At 38.1% G+C, this 18,369-nt stretch overlaps 1 protein-coding gene across 1 annotated transcript in view; it reads left to right on the top strand.

The window, feature by feature from the left end:
* The first annotated feature begins 381 nt into the window (after positions 1–381).
* Positions 382–18,369, top strand: part of LOC125823707 (anaphase-promoting complex subunit 1) — a 43,100-nt gene continuing 25,112 nt past the window's right edge. The window contains exons 1-14 of the mRNA XM_049503074.1: positions 382–684; positions 855–918; positions 1,662–1,746; positions 2,109–2,389; positions 2,608–2,713; positions 2,816–2,973; positions 4,321–4,508; positions 4,588–4,657; positions 8,588–8,719; positions 10,725–11,212; positions 13,375–13,834; positions 14,113–14,451; positions 17,471–17,554; positions 18,241–18,333. Of these exons, the coding sequence (XP_049359031.1) occupies positions 464–684; positions 855–918; positions 1,662–1,746; positions 2,109–2,389; positions 2,608–2,713; positions 2,816–2,973; positions 4,321–4,508; positions 4,588–4,657; positions 8,588–8,719; positions 10,725–11,212; positions 13,375–13,834; positions 14,113–14,451; positions 17,471–17,554; positions 18,241–18,333 (2,769 nt within the window). The 5' untranslated portion in view covers positions 382–463. The remainder of the gene's footprint in view (positions 685–854; positions 919–1,661; positions 1,747–2,108; positions 2,390–2,607; positions 2,714–2,815; positions 2,974–4,320; positions 4,509–4,587; positions 4,658–8,587; positions 8,720–10,724; positions 11,213–13,374; positions 13,835–14,112; positions 14,452–17,470; positions 17,555–18,240; positions 18,334–18,369) is intronic.

Below are 18,369 nucleotides of genomic sequence, written 5' to 3'. Positions count from 1 at the left end.
ATTGCTACAAGTAATGTGGCTGATTCGATTGTACTGATGCATATTATATAATCAATATTAACTCGTCTTGACTATCAAAAAAATAAATAAATTAAAGGATATCTTTAATATATATTTTCCCTCCCTTTTTGTCTTTCAGATTTCATTTTATACTGTTGCCTGGAAATTATCACTGGAATTTTAGGGCGATAGCGGCGCAGGGTGCCGACTGGCGACTGGTTTCACAGTGCTTTTAAGAGCGGATACGGTGGTGGACGACGCAACGGGGGTGAAACCCTATAACTTTGGTGTGTTTCACGCTGAAAAAAAACCTCTGTCTATCACTGTCGAAAAACCATCCCCAGACAACATCATAACCACTTGATTCAACACAAACAAGAAATAGAAAAGAAAAAGAGCGGGAGAGACCAACTGAGAATACTTTCTGGTAGTCATTCATTCCCAAGGCTATTTGGCTCCGAAAATGTCTATTGGTGCTCGTGAACTTACCATTCTGGGTGACTTCAAGCCCTTCGGCTTGATTGCGGAAGCTCTTGATGGTAAATCCTCCGATACTTGTGGGGATGATTATCGTTACTTCCTCTTCAGTCCAGAAGTGACCAAACAAAGAGATGAAGCGGATGAACTCGATTTGCCATCTCCAAGTGACCGGAGCGATCACGAGCTATTTATAAGAGGGAACAAGTACATTTATCCGTTAAAAAATTCCATTTTTCTATTTTTCAATCTTTTCTCTTTAATTGTTGTTTAAGTTTACAAAATTGCCATCAAGATAGTCGAAATTCTCAGTTTCTTGTTCTGTGAATATCAACATGTAAAATTTGGCTTACTTGTATTCTGTAACATGATTATAGGATTATATGGAGCATAGGTTCACGAGTCTATAAGAGGTTCACATCACCCTCCACAGTGATAAAGGTAACTCTGCAATCATAAAAACTCACTCTACCATTACCTAGGTTAGAAAATGGTTTTCAAACATTGAATCATCATTCAGAAAAAAAGTTTTGCTAGTTGTATCACCTTATTGAGTTTACCCAATTTTTTTCATATGCTTTCGTCCTTTGACGTCTTTTTTTTCCTTCCATAAATCATGGTAATGGTCTTTCTTTCCCACCTTACCTTAATTGTGTCTCAGCCGAGCGTAAGGAACACTTATCGCTCGGTGAATCAGCAAAACTAGCTCAAGTCATTGCTGGCTTAACTGAAAATTAATTTTGAGCCATGTGAATGAAAATGTATCCATCTCATCTGCAACTATTGATATTCTTACTTTAGATACATTGTCAAATGTGCAATAAATATGCGAATGACTGACTTGCTTAGAATGTTGAGATGAATCTGTGCAGTTTGGGTTATAATTAGCATTTGCAGCTCTTCTGTATGGCTGATATGTGGTTTCACATAAATTTACATGTCCTTGTAGTATTCTCCAATTTTATTTTCGTTCATTTCTTGCTCTGGCAGGTCCTCTCCACCCTCCATTTTGGTGCTGTGCTTAGCTTATGGCACATCTCACATATATGGAACTTCATTTATGATTTTTATTAATTACTTATTTTTTGATGAAGTTTCATTCATTACTCTTTTTAATCATTTGTCATGTGCATTCTTTCCAATTTTCTAGACGGATGTATAATCAACTTTTAATGGTATTTTAGGCATGCTGGTGTCGGATGGGCAATACTTCAGACACTGTTCTGTGCATTCTACAGAGTGATAGTTTGTCAATTTATGACACGTCAGGTGACTGAACCAGTTTTACTGTTGCATGTTTTATTTTAGTGGAGCTTCTCTCCACACATTGAGTAGTCTCATTGTATATAAGGATTTTCCTTGGAATTAAGAATTTGATTTACTAGTTAATTGAATATAAGGGGAGAATCTGAGATGCTGAATGAGGCTTTCTTGGCAGTTTAAAGAATAGCTGAGTACAAAGGAGGACAAAATGGGCTATATTTCTTCTTTTAGAATTTTCCATTACCAAACCCATGGCAACCTTTTTAGTATTTTGTTTTTCCTCTTTTTGTCCAAGTGAATTCCTGTTGTTTACCATTGCAATCGGTTGTTAGAGGAACGTTACAATGGTTGAGTGGTTTGCCTTGTAGGTGAAGTAACATCTGTTCCTCTTCCTCGTAGCATCACCTCCATATGGCCTCTTCCATATGGTTTACTCCTCCAACAGGCACCTGAAGGGAGCTCGCAAGCACATATTCATTTTTCGTCTTTGAGCCCACTTTTAAGTGCTCGTAATACAATCCGTTCAAAAAGGGATGTTAGTACTCAGCAGAATTATACTGCTGTACATGGTTTAGATTTTACTATCAAGGGAGATGGGTCTTCAATGTCCTCACATCTGATATTAAAGGATCCACTGGAAGAACCTCAGGTATACATGATGCGTTATTTGGCCCCCCTCTGTATCTATTGTTTTTATTTGTATTGTTTTATTTTCTGTATTAGTCTGTTTCTAATCTTGGGTTTTGGTAATATTAAACTGTAATCCAATTGTATTTTCCATTTGTCAGCTGAAGAGGTAGAATTTTCCTCCCAGTTTTTTATTCCAATTTTGATAATAGTGTACTTCTTTTATTGTGATTATCACAGCCAACCTATATTGAGGAGAGGGGGAAATTGAACTTTAACAAAGAAGTTGATGAAAGGACCATTTGGACTGGAGATTGTGTCCCCCTGATGGCGTCATACAACAAAGGTTTTTCCTATTTATTTTCAATCAACTGTTAGATTGTCCCTTCTTTGCTGGTTGACAAAAGAGATAATGGAGTGCATTCATTGTCTCTGAATTACTATGCAGCTAAGCTTCAGCATTCTTTATGGGTTGTTGAAACCATCAACTCTAACATTGAAATGGGAAATTCTAGATTTCCTGATGTTCCCCTTGGAGTGCTAACGAAGCAATTTTCATTCCGGAGGATATGGCAAGGAAAGGGTTCACAAACAGCTGCTAGTAAGGTGTTGATTATTATTGACTCTTTTGTTGCTTGATGAAAAGAATGTCATGCTTCTTTCTATACAGTCATATTTGGGAAATGAATTTAGTGAACAATGCATCTTCATTTTATAGTTCCATTTCATGCTAAATAATATGCTTTCAGAATACTGGACTTGAAGGTCCACAGTGAATCATAGTGATCTAATCTGGAGTTCTAATTGAAATGCTAAGAACTTCAGCATTAGGTGATCAAGAAGAAGTAGCCATAATCTATTGTTATAATCTTATGATACCGATTCTGATTTTATATGATCATTATTAGAAAGATACTAGGTAGTGGTAATTTCTACTACTACAATTTTTGACTTATGCGTCAAACTTATATTGATAAGGGTAAAATTTTACGTTGAACAGATGGAAACTTTGTAAACGGTTCTCAGGTGTCATAGTTTGGCATATCATTCTGAACTTATAAAAATATCATTGATGTCTAATTAGAAATTACTATAGGTTTGATGAAAGCCTAGTTTGTGAAGAAATGTCATGGGGCCTGGTCCTGGCCAGGGAAGCTTCAAAACAAGTGAAATCTTGGTATTCAAAATCCTTAGTGGAGTCGTTGAAAATAGTCCATAGCCTGTACTGTTTGTCACTAAGCCAATGTAATGGACTTCTCCCTCAGCTACATCAAACCAGCCTTAGCTTAGGTTTGGAGAAACCAGGAAGGATCAAAGAGGTTTTGAATGCTGGAATAGGGATGGAAATGCAGGAAGAAAGGAGGAGAGATGGAAGATTGTCTCATCTTATAAATGGTGGACAGTATGGCTAGAGAGATACCCGAGATGTTTTGAAGGAAAACAGAGCAGCATACAAAGATTTAAGTTTAATTGTTTAGCTCTGTATTATTTTTGGTGTAAAGAAGTAGTCTTAGATAGCTCAGAATCAATCAGCACAACTATAGACCGGCTGTAACTTGGTAGTAATAGGCTCCTATGTAATTATAACACTTTTGGTTTTGGAGGGGAACTACACTTTTGAGGTAATATTCCTGTGGATAAATATAGACTAACTGATACTTTTCTCAATTTTTTTTCACTATTCTGCTTGACAGGGCATTACTCTCCAAGATTAGCACATTTTAGGTTTTTCTTCCTAGTGTCCTTACTTGGTCGTACATAGCATACAAATATAGGTGAACTACAGTATTCAGGCGTCTAACTTCCAAGTTTATAATCATATCTCCATAAGAATTAGGAGGTGCCAAATATATAAAAAAAAAAAAAAAAAAAATCATATCTCCACGAATGATTTCATATATCTTTGTCCTTATATATGTGTTTGTCGTTTAGAGTGTCATGTAATTCTCTCAGGTGTTTCTAGCAACTGATGATGATGCATCACCCATTATTTGCTTTCTACTCCAAGAGCAAAAAAAGTTGTTGTCTCTGCGGCTTCAGACTGTAGAAATAAATACCGAAGTTATCTATGACATTAAGCCTGACATGAGTTGGAGCATACCAGCAATTTCTGCAGCACCAGTTGTTGTCACTCGACCAGGGTTAGTTTTTACTATATATTTTGGTTTTCTGTAGCCATGTTACTACTTTTGTGTCTTGACTGGCAATTCTAATCTTCAGAGTTAAAGTGGGCGGACTTCCATTTGTGGACATTGTCGTGCTGACATCAGAAAACACTCTTCTTCTATATGTAAGTTCTATGGCTATCTTACATAACTTGACCTGCTAGTAGAAGACAAATTCTACGCCATGACTTGCATTCCTCTTGTCTTCCCTGTCAAAGTGGAGAACTTCCATTTGATGCATCCTAGAATATTTGCATCAGGAATATGTCTACCCTCTGTATTCACTTTGCTTCTGGCTGAAGATATTGATGACTCTACTTTGCAAAAGTTATTTCTTTGTGTGCTAAATGCTCATGTTCTGTTATCTTCTCCACACAAGTTCTTTGGCTAAAAGGTTAAACTTTTACGTTATCTGGTATGTTTGCAGCAAGCATTGTTTTACTCTCTAAACTCCCTTTTTCCTTTTAATTTTTTTTGTATGAATTGTTGTTAGGAACTGTGTAGCTTTTTTGATTTCTTTCTTGTTTACAGTTGGTATAACTTAATAATGTTCATCACTTGTGATGAAGAATTAAGATGAGATGGGACAGAGGGAAAATTAGAAGTTAGTGAAGAAGAATATGTGAATAGTTTGTGTTGTCAAATACACTACAAGAGGTCATACAAGTAACAACAACAACATACCCAGTGAAATCCCACAAGTGGGGTCTGGGAGGGTAGAATGTATGCTGACCTTACCACTACCTCGTGGAGGTAGAAAAACTATTTTTAAAAGACCCATGGTTCAAGTGCAGCAAATTTAGATACAAAGAAGAAAATATAGCAAGTAACAAGGAAACAATGCAAAGTCTACCGGAAGGGAGCAACAACAACAATAACAAAATAGTGCGATAATCGAACACAATAAACAACATACTAGGATAGATTATTGAAACAATAATAAACAATGATGAATGTAAAAAATAAGAACTAAAGTAATACAACTAGTACATTGGCAAACACCAACCACCCTAAGCAAGACAACACTACACTATCAACTAACCTTCTACCCTAATACGTGTCCTTTAAACCCTCCTATCTAATGTCATGTAGATGTGAGAAAAGACTCTCAAGATGGAAAAGTCAGTACCTATCACTTGGGGGTAGGTTGACTCTCATCAAGTCAGTTTTAGATGGGTTACCTACCTACATGATGAGTCTATTTCCAATACCCAAGAGCATTGTGAAGAAAATCAACAGAATGAGAAGATCCTTCATTTGGCAAGGGAACAAAGAAAAGAAAGGCTACAACCTGGTGAAATGGGAGACACTCACTTTGAGCAGAAAACAAGGTGGCCTTGGCATGAGAAATCTTAGCATCCAGAATAATTGCTTGCTACAAAAATGGGTATGGAGATTTTGTACTGAAGATGGAGCCCTATGGAGAAGATTCATAGCAGGGAAATATGGCTTGTTTAGCCAATGGACTACTGAGGAGGTGATGGGGTCGTTTGGATGTTGTGTGTGGAAGACCATCAGAAGGTTGTGGCCACAGTTCAATAACAATATTTATATTAGTGTGGGCAATGGTCTGAAAACAGACTTCTGGAATGAAATCTGGAAAGGGGATGATAGCCTGAGGAACTTATTCCCAAACCTCTACACCTTGAGCTTACAAAGATCTGCTTCTGTTGCTCAAGTATGGAGCCAACAAGGGTGGAACTTAGTGTTCAGGAGGGCTTTGAATGATTGGGAAATTGAGGATGTGGCCAGGCTACTGTGCTAAACACCCCTCCAGCCATATCTCAAAGAAAGGATAAACCAATTTGGAAGTTACATAGCAAAGGAATGTTCACAGTCAAATCCTGCTACTGGAGGATAAATGTCAATCAGTCAGTGACTAAAAAATGGCCTTGGAAGCTAGTGTGGAAGACAAGAAGCCCATTAAAAATAGCATGTTTTGTCTGGTTGGTCATAAGAAAAGCTTGCCTTACACATGAGGCATTACAAAAAAGGGGGATGCAGTTTTGCTCAAGATGCTTTATGTGTGAGCAGAAAGCAGAAGTAAATAGTCATTTGTTCATTCACTGTAAAACAACTTCAAAATTGTGGAATATGTTTTTGTGTATACTAGGGGTTAGCTGGGTGATGCCAAAGACAACCATGGAGCTCCTTAATAGCTGGACAAGTATTGGCAACAGAGGGAAAAGTGAAGATTGGTGGAAGACTATTCCAGCCTGTATATGGTGGACTCTATGGAAAGAAAGGAATGCTAGGTGTTTTGAAGAACAAAATGATAGTTTCACAAGATAGAAATGAAATGCTTAAGTCTTTTATTTTTTTGGTGTAAGCAAGAGTTGGTAGGGGAAAGCATAGAGATGGTCGATTTTAAAGGAAACTTGTAATTCTGTATGGCTTTTTGAGGGTGTGCCCACCACCATGTGGGATGTAAGTTTCCAATTCATCACCCCTTGGATGATGAATTTTTTGTGAATACAAAGTTACCCTTATCTCAAAAAAAAAACAACCTAAAGCTGGGTCATATCCTGTCTTATTACCTCTTCCTAATATTTTTCGGACTCCTTTGCCTCTCCTCGTACCCTCTATAACCAACCTCTCGCACTTTCTCACTGGTGCATCCACGCATCTCCTCTTCACTTGTCCAAACCATCTGAGTCTCACTTTTCATCTTGTCCACCACGGAGTGGCTCCCACCTTATTCCAAATATCCTCATTTCTAATCTTATCGCTTCTAGTATGATCACACAACAACCTCAACATCCTCATGTTCGCAACATGTATCTTTTGAATATGGCATAATTCATTACTCCTATTTTCTGAACGTGTGAATTCTTGTCTAGACAACACTCCGCCCAATACAACCTAGTTGATCTAACCACCACCTTATAAAACTTCCTTTTAAGTCTTGGTGGCATATCTTTATCACACAAGACACTGGATATGAGATTCCATTTCATCCACCCCGCTCCAATACGATGTGTAACATCATCATCAACTATCAATCTCCCCATTTTATTGGATTATCAACCCCTCGTTCAGAAGATGCTTGAAGATGTAGAGGTGGATGTGTGATCATACTAAGAGCGATAAAATTAGAAATGAGGATATTCGGAATAAGGTGGGAGTGGCCTCCGGTGTTTGACAAGATGAGGGAAGCGAGTCTGAGATGGTTTGGGCATGTGAAGAGGAGGTGCGCTGACGCCCTAGTGAAGAGGTGCGAGAGGTTGATTGTAGGGGGTAAGCGGAGGGGTAGACATAGGCTGAAAAAGTATTGGGGAGAGGTGATTAGACTGGACATGACACAACTACATATTATCAAGGACACGACTCTAGATAGGAAGGAGTGAATGTTGCGTATTAGGTTGAAGGTTAGTAGGGGAAGAGTGTTGTCTTGCCTTGCGAAGGTTGTTGCGTGGTACTAGTCGTACCCTTGTAGTTAAGAATACACAAGGAGTATTCTAGCAATACTTACATCCAAAAGTTGCAAAAGAAAGAACTCCTATGAAGGTCATAAGTACTCTAAAATACTAGGAATATCCTCTGCATCTTGAGGATATTCATGTTTACACCAAAAAAAGAAAAGAACCAGACAATTCAGCTTCAAATTCTGCATAGACCAACTCTTGTTTTTAAAACATCTCTGGTTCCTCTCCATCCAATAGACCACCAAATGCAGGCAGGGACAATCTTCCATCTCTCCCTGTGATTATCACACTATTTTTGCTGCTGTTACTGTCCCTTTTTTGCAGACTTTACATTGCTTTTCTTATTAACTGCTATGCTTTCTTCATTGTTTTCTTCTTTTTGTACTTGACTTTGATGCATTTGAGCCGAGGGTCTTTCGGAAACAGCCTCTCTACCTCCACGAGGTAGTGGTAAGGTCTGCATACACTCTACCCTCCTCAGACCCCACTTAGTTGAATTTCACTGGGTATGATGTTGCATATTTGGAAGTTTATGTGGATAGATGTCATCATCTTTGTGCATCACTTCCACTTACTAGGTGACGCTTGATTTGCTCATGAAATATGATATGCCACCTTTTAAAATTGCAGTGCGGGAAGCAATGCCTTTGTGAGTTCAAGTTGTCTCACCTTGGCAAAGATCAGGTTTTGCATGATCCTAAAATTGTTGGGTTAGCAGATGCTGTTGAGGAGCGTATCAATGTAATTGTGAACAGTGGACGGGTATGATTGCTGACTTTATTTGGCTTTTTGTATTTTAGGCTAAAGTAGTTTTGTAAGTTTCTCATTGTGACTGCTGTGTCCCATTTTGTGACTGTTACCAGTCATGGGACAAACATCAGATGATGAGATTGTGAGTCTCTATCAGGTTTACCATGTTGCTTTAATTCCATGAGTGTTAGATGACTAGGATGAGTCACTAAATTTATCTATCATATAAAATAATGAAATTATCTGTGCAAAAGATAAGTACTGAGAACTTCATGCTATTGAAACATAAGGGTAGAGTTTTATATTTTTTCCTTTCTGATGGCTAACTATGTGGTAGCTTTTGATGTGTATAATTCAATGAAGAATGCCTTTCCACATTTCTGCAATCATCTAGGTGAAGATTGATGTGCGTTTTTATCTGCTACAAACTGTCATATTGATGTAACATTTATTAGGGACTACAGTTTGTTTGAATGGAATAGGATAAAAATAAGAGATGTAGCTTTCCACTGCAAACTTAGGGAAATGTCACTTTCAGGGAAATTTCACTTGTAGGACATAGCATAACTAGAAGAAATTACTTTCTCACCAACCACTTTGGCCTAATCATCCCATTTGTTCAAACAACAATTAAGGTGAAGTAGGGTTAGGAATGAAGAACCATTTATGGCTAACAGGTCCACTAAACCAAAAAAGTAATGAAGAAGATGCCTATCGACAAAGCAGTGAGTTGGAGTTGGAACAAGTCCCACTGAGAGGTGACAAGTGGACGTTCCCAAAATGTGTTATATTGGGTAAATTCAATATAATTGACACTTGTTGGCATTCCAACCTATCTTCTCTTTTCAGGGCTGTGATGGTACTAAGTTATCACGACTGGAAATGTTTTTTCTTTTGTCTGTTGTTTTTGAATTATCTTAGTCTCATTGTTATAGGTTCTGCATATGCTGCAAAATCTTGTATAGACTTTAGGTATATTGTTTGTTAGATAGTTAGCGTATATAATAATATATTAAGTGTCCCACATTAGTAGGGATATGGATCCGCCGTTAATGCTCCAGTGCTTTTAAAGCCCTCGCAGGTAAAAGTGTAAAAGTAAGGCAATAAGACAGAGATGTTTGTGGAGATCAAAATCTGTTATCACTAACTCATAATCTCAAACCAGAAGATAATGTTGAGGAAAAGGTGCAAAATATAGTAGTAATTGTGCTAGGTTGTAATTGATGTTTCGGATGGGAAGGAGAGAGAGGGTGGGTGGGGTTGCAGGGTGTAGGTGAGGCAAGTCGAGTTTCATCAAAACATTGCACACGAAGCCGAGCTAAGGAGTTCGTAGAGTTTTCGTGGAGTCATTACTTGGAGGCTTGGAAGACTACTCAGATAGGGAGAAAAGGGCTATGTATGCAAAGATGCTATTCTTAAAATACAAGCCCCATACCTAAGAAGACCCTTATTTCATTAAGGGTATTTATGTAGTCGTTAGTCTAGACCTATAAATAGGTGAGAATAGCTCATTTAGACTTAGATTATGTTGTTTGATAATTTGAGTTCAATCTTGAGAGAGTTGAGTGTGAGGCCGAGTGCTGTGTTGCTTGAAATTATTAATAGATTGCTTGCAAGAGGAAACCTTCCTCTTGAGGGTTCATCTCAATGTATAGGTGTTTGTTGGATTCAATTATTTATTTTTGATGAAGTAAGTAGATTCACTTAAAAGGCATCAAGAAGATGCAAGCTTTATGTTGGATTCAATTAATCGGAGGTTGTAGCTTTAATATAATTATAGTTGCCCAGTAATTCCCATCTTGTGTCTTGCTTTCTATCCTTAATCTTTATTTCTTGTTCTTAGAATTAGTGTTCAACTTCCACTTTCGATATTACATCAGTCGGGATGGAGATGGTCTTCTTTAAGTTGTTATCCTCAAATCTATTATTTTTTATAACCATATGCAGTCTGATATAGGTCTCTGGAGTTTCTGACCAGGATGGAATTATGATTCCCTTCTTTCTTTTGGTACTTCAGATTTACCGATGTACTTGGCGACGCAATCCATCATCGTCCTTGGCAAATGATTGTATCACTGCAATGGCTGAGGGGCTGAACTCTACGTTGTATAATCACTTTCTTGTTCTCCTTTGGCGCAATGGAGATCAAACATATCTGAGTGGGGCGGATATGACTGCTGATTCTGAGTGGGAATCCTTTCAAAGCGTAATAAAACGAATGTGCAAAGAGTCTGGTCGTACTTCTGAAAAGCTTTCAGATTCTGTTTCATGCTCTTCATGGGAGTTTCTTATTAACAGCAGATATCATAAGCAATACAGCAAAAGTTATCCTATATCTGGATTTTCAGAAACTTCAATTGATCAGCAGGGGTTGTATTCACCTGGATCATCCATGGGTACATCAGATAGTGGTGGAAGCTCGTTGTATGCTGAATTAGTGACTGAGACCCTAGATACACTGCATACTGTATATGAAAGTTTGAAACTAGACAATCTTCGAAAACGGTAACTTTCCTATTCGTACATCTATTGTTTCATAAGCTCATTGGTCATGTTAAACCATCTTCTATGTTCATTTTTCATCTGGGTTGTTAATACTAATTCTTTGTGACTCTTCACAAATATTATTGCTGAATAACACATTGCTCTCTCTGCCCAAAGTATCAGAAGAATCTGGTCTGTGGTTCCTGCTTGTATTTTGTGGTGCTTATGATTGGAAAGAAACCAAAAATGTTTTGATGGTATTGCAACTGGATAGTCTTAATCTCAAGGCCAGATGCCTGACTACTCTTTCTAGATGGGTTAATCTTACCCCTGTATATAACCCAGATTCTTTTTTGGATTTTATTAGCTCTTTAGTCTTGTGTTAGACCTTTGATTTGTCAGCTCTTTAGACTTATGTTAGGTTTTTGTTATCTTTTTATGAGCTGATATCTCCCCCTCTTGTGTAACTAAGCATCTCCTTGATGCCTTTGTGATTTATAAAGCACTTCCTTAAAAAAGAACACAATTGAAGGGGAAAACACATTTCAAGTAAGGAAACCAAATCTGGAAGTTAATTTTTCATATTTAAAGCCTACTATCCTCCTATGTTTACCAAAAACAATGTTGTTCTATCTGTGTTACCTGAAAGAGGCAGAGAAAAGAGAGGAATCAATTCCAGCTTATCTTCTTACATTTGACCTTGTATAGAATGTCTTCTATATCTAACTGTTCACATCTACTGTTAAGTTCAGCTTTGATGCCCTTTCTCACTGTACATGTCGTAGATCCTTCTGTTTATCCCATAAGAAATAACACCAAAACCCTCTTTGATATATTTTTATACATTTAACTGAAAATTGGAGCCCTTCTTAGGAGGCATAAGATGGCAAAATTGTAAATATTTGGTGGAGCCTTTATAGAATGAGACTGATGTCTGTGAAATATAATTCAACTGTGACCAATGTCAAGATATTTGTATCATCGGTTGAGTTAGACAGGATGAATACTGAGAAAGTTTTGAGCTCTTCTGCTGATCTAACTTTCTTTGGATCTCTAAACCACTTTTGTTTTTTTGTAATGTTGGTCCGTGAATTGAGTGGCTAATGGAGGACAGTGGCTAGAATTATAGCTTATCTGCCATCAGAATTATACTAAAACCTTGTAAATAATTATCTCTGAGTAGAAATATTTTAATTATGGAACTGCTTATCTTTTTTTTTTTCCTCACAATTTCATCATAGTTCTGGAGATACGGATTGACCAGATGCCATAGAAAGTGATCTGCCTTGCTCTTGCAAATAATTAGGAAAAAAGAAAAGAAAGAGAAGATGGTGTCACATAACATAGGTTGTTTGGCCGTCACTTTGGCATTTCTGTGGAGTCCTTTGTTTTTTCATTTACTTCCAATGATTTGTTTGTTATCCAATAACCAGGTATCCGTAAAACGTAAAATTGCAAGAATCTCTCTATAGATGAGCTGTTTGCCGTACTATGATGTATTTGGCTGAGTAGGAGAACCCTCCATGAGTCCCTGAGAAAAAAAGAAAAAGAAAAACAAAGGAGCAAGTTATGCATGAGTTTATATCTTTTGGTCTTTTCGGTTTGCAACTCTATGGTTGATAGTTGTTGGGGTAAATTTGAATCAGAACTCAGGTTGTTTCCAACTGAAAACTTTTTATCAACGTCATATGATTGACTTTATACGCCATCTCCCTTTGCCAGGGTAGGGAGGTTGAATGCCTCTGCTCTGGATCATTGAGTTTCTAGTGGGTAAAACATATCTTGCCAATGAATCGGCATTGTGTTTAGGACTCAGTGTTAACCGTTTAACATAGTCTTGCTTATCGACAATCCACCAAGGCACCTACACATACCTATAAGCCAAGCAACTAATAAGAAAACGAAAGGTACCTTTGTAGTAGAGCTCAACGCTTAGAAGTTAAGAAGTAAAGCAGTTTCTGTTGAGGAACTACTCCGAACTAGCTCTACTTGAAAAGTGAATAACTCAACCCTTTGCTTGCTACTATTTGTGCTGAGCAATTTTTTACTGAATTAACTCATTTACCTCTGCAGTTTTCCTGATGTGACCGATTAAGGTTTTCTTGATGTGTTAGTAAAATTCTTTGGCATACTGTGGTTCCATTATCTCATATCATCCACTTAATATACTTAACTTAATGCAGAGATTTGGGTCTTCTGGTGGTTCTATTATGTGATATTGCAGCTTTCCTGCGCGAAGATTGCTACTTGGATCATTACATACGTGACTTTCCTTGCCTCTCAAAAGGCCATGAAGTATCTCTGACCTCAACCTCCAAGAGAATTCCTCCTAGTTTATTCAGGTGGCTTGAGTCCTGCCTGAAGCATGGGTGCAGTTCTGCTAGTATTAGTCATCTCCCATCTTTGATCTTCAGAGATGGAAGTTCTGTTGTCAACTGGGGACGGAAAATTGTATCATTCTATAGCCTGTTGTGTGGTGCTGAACTATCGGGGAAGAGGCTATCTTCTGGTGTTTCTTGTGCTATTGCGTCTGGATCGTTTAATACTCCGGAGGAACTAACTGTCTTGTCAATGGTTGGAGAAAGAGTAGGCCTACAACAGTTAGACTTGTTACCTGCTGGAGTCTCTCTTCCTCTGCGAGATGTAAGTGAAGAGCTAAAAGAATTTACATCCAATTTCCTATCCAAAATAAAGAAGTGCAAAATTTGGATATTCTGATCTATTCACCTTAACACACAAATATGGCTGGAAGGGTGTTACATAATGATATCTTTGTACCCTTAATGGATGTAGAGTCTTCTGCTTTTAATTGCAGCAGTTCACATCACATAGTTATACTCAGATGTTTCCATGCATTCAAGATCTTCTTTTTTATTTGACTTGGTTTTTAATTATAGAAGGGGTGATTTTGTCTTATGCAGGCATTGGATAAATGCCGTGATTCTCCTCCAATAGATTGGCCTGCTGCTGCATATGTTCTTCTTGGTCGGGAGGATTTGGCTTTCTCACGCTTAGCATATTCAAGAAAATCTGTGGAGCTTGAGCCCCATATGAATGTAAATATGACATGTATGTCCGCTCCTTACATGTTGAACCTGCATCCGGTGACAATTCCTTCCTCAATATCTGACACAATACAGTCAGAGGATAACAAGCTAGAGGATGTAGATTCTGTTGAGGGATATGTGGCTGATGGTATGGAGCATATTTTTAACTCTGGCATCCAGTTGCGTTATGGTCGCGATCTGCGATTGAATGAGGTCAGTTTATTGATATTGTGCATGACTGAAAATAGATGTTTGCAGGCACTGCTTTGCAGTAAATATAAGCCTGCCTCACTTTTAGGAGTGCTATCCATGAGTTTGACCTGATGTTAGAGTCATACTTCCCTGAACTGGGTGGCTATCCGATTACGCTTGTCAAGAGTCGATCCACATACATTTCGTTATGGAAACCTGGCTGTCATGTCAGTTTTATATATGACGAGCTTGACCCTCTGTGTATTGTCCTTTTTTTTTTTTTTGATGAAGTAAGTTTTGTATTAAAAGGCATCAAGAAGATGCAAACAGATTCCATAATCAAATGGTGAGAACTTCAGGTACTGCAAGAACCTAGTATGAACTGGGAGTTAAACGAGAGGCAAAAACTCAAGGCTGCTAAGCCACTGAGTGGGAGCTGATAAAATCTGAAAGGGAAATAGTGCCATTTACAGTGGAAAGATTGCTCCAACTAAAAATATTCATCAAACGTATGGCTTTAAGAGAGCAGTAAGAGTTGAAGTCTGAAGTCCCATCAAAACATCTTCTATTCCTCTCTATCCATAAATATATAAAAAAATATACAAGCTGGGATCATTTGCCAGATCTTCATGATGGATTTATCCACTTTCCACAAACTCCACCTTTCAACTGCTTCGTTTAAATTGGAGAGGGGTTGTTCAGCTGATTGGAAAAACTGATAGAAACATAAGCCAAAGGTCAGCTGCGACAGGACAGTGCAACAACAGGTGGTTTACTGTCTTTATATTGTGGTGACACATAAAGCATCTGCTCACCACCTGAAAACCTTTTTTCTTGAAATTATCATGAGTTACAATGGCATTATGAAGGGATGTCCAAATGAAGCATTTAACTTTTAGGGGGGAGTTGTCTTCCAAACCAGTTTCCAAGGCCTAAGATCAGTCATTACATCAGCTGCATTAATGTGACTATAAACTGCTTTCACTGTATAAGTCCCTTTGCTTGAGTCTCCCCATCTTAAGTTGTCTGGAAGTTGAAGATTCATTGAGAAGTCTGCCAGTAGCTCTTACAAACCAATGAGTTCCCCCAGCTCCCACCTTGTAAGTTTCTTCTGAACTGAATATCCAAGATGCTGCCTTCCTTGTTTTCAGCTATTGAGGAGTCTGGCTCAGTGGCTTTTAGGAACAGCCTAGGGTGGGAATCTTTGAGGGCCTGATTGATCACCCATTTATCCTTCCAAAACTTGGCAGCAGAGCCATTTCCAACCTTAAAGGATACCTGTTTATAGAAATCATCCTTCAGATTGTTAATATGCTTCCAAGGACCAACTCCATGGAGGGGTCTACTCTTATGGTGCAACAATTATCTAATTTGTCATATTTAGCACGGCCCACTTCTTTCCAAAGGTTTGATTCTCCATTTCCAGAAACCACCACTTTAAAAGTAGGCTATTGTTGTGCTTGCTAAGATCTCTGACAGTCAACCCTCTTTGTTCCTTTGGCAATAAGACCTTTGCCCATATCACAAATGAATTGTGTGCCCTTCACTGTTTCCTTTCCAAAGAAGTGTCCTCCTTAGACCATCCAGCTGATCCCTCACCTTACATGGCATTGGTATGAGGGACATGATGTAAGTGGGTATACTGTCCAAGACACCGTTGATTAAAGCCAACCTACCATCCATGGACAAATGCTACATTTGTCAGTTTGCTAACCTTCTTTTCCACCTTTTCCATCACTCCACTCCATACCTCAGTTGCTTGGTAACTTGCAACGAAGGGGAGAGCTAAGTAAGTGAAAGGGAAAGAACCGTGCTGCACCCCAAAATCTTTGCCAGATCAACAAGTTTGGAACTTCATTAACATTGTATATCTTTCTCTTCATCTTGTTTATATGAATCCCTGAAATGGCTTTACATAGCATAAGTGTCAGATTGAGATATAGGACTTGAAGTGTCTCAGCCCCACAAAATATTAGGGTGCCATTTGCTAATAGTAAGTGAGAAACTGAGATTGAGTGATTTGGATTGCTTTCCACCTTTAAACGTTCAATTCAGTGGTTAGTTCTGGCTTTGTCCAGCATCTTGCTCAAACCCCCTCCATGGCTAAAATGAATAAAAAGGGGAAAGAGGGTCCCCTATTCACTAGAATGGAGTACTTTATTGTTGAGAGATTGTATTTGATCCATTTAATCCACCGGTCTCCAAATTCCATTTGCTTTAGCATTTCTAATAAATAGGACCTGCTAAATTTGTCAAAAGATTTCTCGACATCCAGTTTACACAAAATCCCAGGCCTTTGTGTTTTCAATCTACCATCAAACATCTCATTTGCAATCAATGAAAGGTCAATGACATTTTGTTCCCTTCACACCAGCTTCTAGACCACTGTTTTAAGCCTCTCAGCCAGACTTTAACCAAAATTTTGTACACTCCCTATGAGACTTATAGGCCTGAAGTCTCTGAGATGCAAGATTCCCTTCTTTGGGATAAGGGCTATCAAAGAAGCATTGCTGGACTTGACCATGTGGCATTGCTGGTGGAAATGGTTGAGAGCTCCCATAATGTCGTCCTTGATGTAATTCCATGCAGTTTAGTAAAAGGTCATTGTGTAACCATCATATCCTGAACTCTTGTCTGGTGCACAAGAGTTGATGGCTGTGCTTACCTCTTCTTCAAAAGTTCTCTCCAGACAGCTTTTCTCTGCTTGAGTAATGCTATTAAGATTTTCAAAGCTAGCTTTAGGCCTCCACTGCTCATCCTCTGTATACCATACTTGATAAAACCTTAGAATTTCTGCTTTGATTTCTTCCTTATCTACACTGATCTCCTCATTAATCACTAGCTTGCCAGTTCTGTTGTGAAAACCATAGTATGTACATGATGATCCAGTCCAGTCAATGATTTAATAGACCTTTAACTTTGTTTCTCGAGCATACCTGATCGATGCATTCATCACAAAGTTCCTAGCACAGTCAAGTGCTGCACTTGTGTTACTTGTTTATCTTCTTTAATATCATTAAACAATGCTTTTGATTTATAGGTTAGACGTCTTCTATGCTCTGCTAGGCCTGTTGTTATTCAAACACCTGTTAATCCGACTGCATCAGATCAGGACCTCCAACAGGTATACTGTTTCAATAATTTGGTATGTGCTACATGTTATTTCCAGAACTAAAGACAACACTACCTGTTTTCCCCAATGCTATGTAATGATGATTGTTTTTCCTTAAAATTCTCAACATGTGCCTCTTGTTCTGATCTTCTTGTTGGTTTTCAACCACTGTTCACCTCTTGACCTTGTAACTTACATTTCCATACCCTGTTCATTGCTTGCTAAATTACCGATTTAATACTATATATGTGTTCTTTGAACAAAATTTATATTAGGGCACACATTGATTTGGTAGGTGTTGGAAAGTCAGCTAACTAATTTGGTAAAAAAAAAAGACAAACAAGTAAAGGCATTGCTAAGCCACATTTTGGTGCAATGCTCTCCTTGGACTGGTGACATTTTTAAAGAACATGAACACTGCACCCTAATTTTTTTTCTTCCAGTTATCACCTTTTATTGCTGCTCTAAATGCATCTTAAGGAGGAAATAAAATTTTTGAAGTTTGAACTGCAGCTGACTTGCCTGTAGTAAAGACAAATGTAGAAAGATAAAATAAAAAACTTGAATAGATTAACCAGAGAGACATTACATTGTTACTGTAACACTGATGACCATGTGCATCACTGTATCCTTTACACCTCACATACATCTGCAAGCGTTTGTCAGTCACATTGATTCTCTTTTTTTCTTTTCTTTAGGCTCAATTATGGCAGCTTGCTCAAAGGACTACGGCCCTTCCCTTTGGCCGTGGTGCATTTACACTTGCTACAACCTGCACTCTCTTAACGGAGGTACCATCCTTCACTTTCTTCTACAAATGGAATAGC

Source organism: Solanum verrucosum, unplaced genomic scaffold (genome assembly GCF_900185275.1).
Source record: "Solanum verrucosum unplaced genomic scaffold, falcon-dt-bn FXZP01000093.1, whole genome shotgun sequence".
NCBI lineage: Eukaryota > Viridiplantae > Streptophyta > Magnoliopsida > Solanales > Solanaceae > Solanum > Solanum verrucosum.
This window is presented reverse-complemented; position numbering and strand designations above follow the sequence as displayed.